The 3,151-nt window shown below is 47.4% G+C and overlaps 1 protein-coding gene across 1 annotated transcript; it reads right to left on the bottom strand.

The window, feature by feature from the left end:
• Window positions 1–748: 748 nt before the first annotated feature.
• LOC119104299 (histone H2B, gonadal-like) lies at window positions 749–2,484 on the bottom strand. Its single transcript, XM_037227996.1, has 2 exons — window positions 2,424–2,484; window positions 749–993 (listed from the first exon to the last, which is right to left on the bottom strand). The coding sequence occupies exons 1-2, from the start codon at window positions 2,482–2,484 to the stop codon at window positions 749–751; spliced, it is 306 nt and encodes a 101-aa protein (XP_037083891.1).
• Between the last annotated feature and the right edge of the window lie 667 nt (window positions 2,485–3,151).

Here is a 3,151-nt window from a genome sequence, read left to right as displayed (position 1 = left end):
TGTGATATGTACTGACGCGGCGTTAGAATAGCCACTCGCTGGATTTCGCCAGGGTTCGCAATAACAATAATAATAACAGGGCGGCATGCATTGTCTGGAATTATAGGCATACGACGTGTAGTTAGCAAAAAACACAAATAGCAATTAACAAATAGGGAATGTCTCACACTTACATCGAATTTTGGACTGAAATAACCATCTTGAAGAACTTTCGGTGCTGTTCAAAATCGTGCCCTCCTTAAGATCTAAGCCCCTGTAGTTTCTGACCTGAACGCTCGCGAAAATGGGGAAGGTACATATCGGGGAGAGTATTTTAAAGTCACCTTGGCATTCATCACGTCATAATAGCGTCATTCAACTCCTGTCATTTCATATGCTATACGGCAATCAGTGTGAAGAAAAATGGAATTGTCGATGCGTTCATATCTGGTGTTGGTGAGCCCGACTTCTAGACAAAACGGCAGTCAATTGGCTCTCATGTGCAAGTGTTGTGCAAGGTTGTGCATCGCACCTTGCACAATGCTGTGCAAGGTGCGATGACGTAATCAAACCATGACACATTTAGGAGTATATTTACTAGAGAGAGAGAGTTGTGCTGTCCGCAGCAGTTATTTCTACTTAAAAAGCATACCGACGGAACACTACATAAAAATAATCCGGTAAACGTATGAATGGTTCATTCTCCCGCCGATCACGCGATGATAATGGTGATGATGATGATGTGATCAGCAAAGATGCACGAGGCGTCTTACTTGCTGCTCGTGTACTTGGTGACGGCCTCGGTGCCTTCCGACACGGCGTGCTTGGCCAGCTCGGCGGGCAGCAGCAGGCGCGCAGCCGTCTGGATCGCCCGCCACGTGATGGTCGGCCACTTGTTGTAATGGGCCAGGCGAGAGGCTTCGGCGGCGATGCGCTCGAAGATGTTATTGACGAACGAGTTCCTGATGCTCATGGCCTCAATGATGACGTTCGCCTTGTTTTGTGTTTGCTGCGCTGTCGCACGACGCCCACGTTTGTCGGCCAGCAGCAGCCTTTTCGTCGGTTCTTTTGTGTGTGTGTGTGTGTGTGTGTGTGTGTGTGTGTGTGTGTGTGTGTGTGTGTGTGTGTGTGTGTGTGTGTGTGTGTGTGTGTGTGTGTGTGTGTTTGTGTTTTGCCTGGAAAGAAGAGCAGGCAGTTTCATGTGTGCTATGTTCTGGTAGTGCGGCATCGAAGTGGTACACGACATGATGTATGCATTGTCATGCACGACTGTGACTGTATGATCTGTATGGATTATGATCTGGTGGTATGACTGTGCATAGCGTAAGGCTGGAGTATGGTGTGAATACTATAGCAATTTTAAAAAGTGCTTGGTCCTTGTCACTTTCTTTCAGATCCGTCATTTTTGTTTTGTTTATAATAGCCTCAAATGCCATATACCCTTTCCATAGAACTCTCGAGACAAAGGGACTTTGCGGCTCTTGGTAGTTTCTGCTCTCCGTGTCCGTATTCTGACCTATCGTTTGCGACCTTTAGACCTCAAATCGTATCAGTCTACAGCTGCTGTCGACCAGCATTTCACCTTCATCAACATCCACTCCACACCAGCGTTCATGCGCACGAGCAACAGCAGTCTTGCATTTCTGTGAGTCCTTTTACATCTACTGAACAAATTCCGCAACATCTATTTTCACACATACTGAACGTGAACATTTTCCTCACATCTATCAGACACGTTTTCACCTCACATACCGCTTTCAAATGGGAACGTTCTCGACCACATGACAGTGTAAATGGCGTGACATTACGTCGTAATTAATCAACGAGGAACACATACCACATGGCACGATGGGTGGGACTAGTAGGCTAAAAAAACCAACCACACAGAACGGGATCACCTCGCGGTCCCCGGAAATGTCGGATGTAAGGGTTGTGTGATTTGAAACTGAGAACAGCTTTTAAAGAGAAGTATTGAATCGCATTGGTGTGCTGCTCGTGGCACAAGAGACCACCTCGCGGCTGACCCGGCTCTGAGTGACTGTTTCCATGGTGCCTTGGCTTGAACGAGAATGATTGCAGTAGCTGCATATAATTCGCCCACGCTGCGACGTGAACCCTGAAGACAATGCGATTAATCCCTGACTCAAGTCACAGCGAGCAAAAACCCCCGCGCGCAGATTTGGGTTGAAAGATGCCGAGTGCAAACGTCACATGACATTCCTGACAGTAACACTCTGCATCACCGTACATCCAAATGGAGCCGAACGTTAAGAGCAATCGGTGCTCTGATGCGATTATATTTGCTGGAGACATGTTTAGAATCTCGCTAAGCTGCCACAACATCCGTCACCTTTTCAACGGTTAAGTCTGTTGGCGTGCTAAGAGCAGGTCTAGCAAAATTATGCGCATTGCAGAATTTATTTCCACATTATTTCACACCTCACGTGTAAAACACTCCTCCCAGACACCACAGAATACGATGATGTAGTCGGTGAAACATACCATCGCGGTCTTACCGATTTAACAAATGAGGAAACATGTCGCCACTAAGGCTGGGCTCTACGCGAGCCATACGTTCCAAATCCTTCAGAAGCCGCGTGCCTCGAGGATTTAACATGAGTCTTCGACCACGCCATTCGCAATGACATCCTTTTACCATAATGAAAACCCCCTGTTGTGAGTCATTCTCGGACGCTCGTGAGGGCGCAAACAAGTGACACCGAATCAAGCCGAGGAACGCCGTGCAGGTGCGTCCCGTATGAACTGAGCATGTTGATACGGAGGCGCATAGGCACAGGGAGCTAGAATCGCTTTTAAACTAGGGTGGGGGAAAAAACTCCATCGCAAATACCGTGCGGGAGTGAAAAAATCAATTCACAAAAGATAGAGCTTATGAGCTCGTGACCAATGCTGCAGCAAACAAGGACATCTATTTCAAGTTGCCCTGGACGTAATATCAGGAACTTGACAAAACTATTTCGTTTTTTAGCATCCGAGGCCATTAAAGTGAAGCAAAATACATTAACAAGCGCTCGGGTGCGGGTGGGGTGGGGGCAAATTGACCCCCCCCCCCAAAGGACTTTTCCCCGAATGCTTTCTGAACGGCGCGGCGTAGTTGCGCAAAATTTTGCATAGCTGTAGAAAATTGCATAGCGGATCGTTTGACATGTAA

The sequence above is a fragment of the Pollicipes pollicipes genome, unplaced genomic scaffold (genome assembly GCF_011947565.3).
Source record: "Pollicipes pollicipes isolate AB1234 unplaced genomic scaffold, Ppol_2.1 Scaffold_6052;HRSCAF=7182_pilon_pilon_pilon, whole genome shotgun sequence".
Classification (NCBI taxonomy): domain Eukaryota; kingdom Metazoa; phylum Arthropoda; class Thecostraca; order Pollicipedomorpha; family Pollicipedidae; genus Pollicipes; species Pollicipes pollicipes.
Note: the sequence above shows the minus strand (reverse complement) of the source record. Positions and strands in the feature narration are given on the sequence as shown.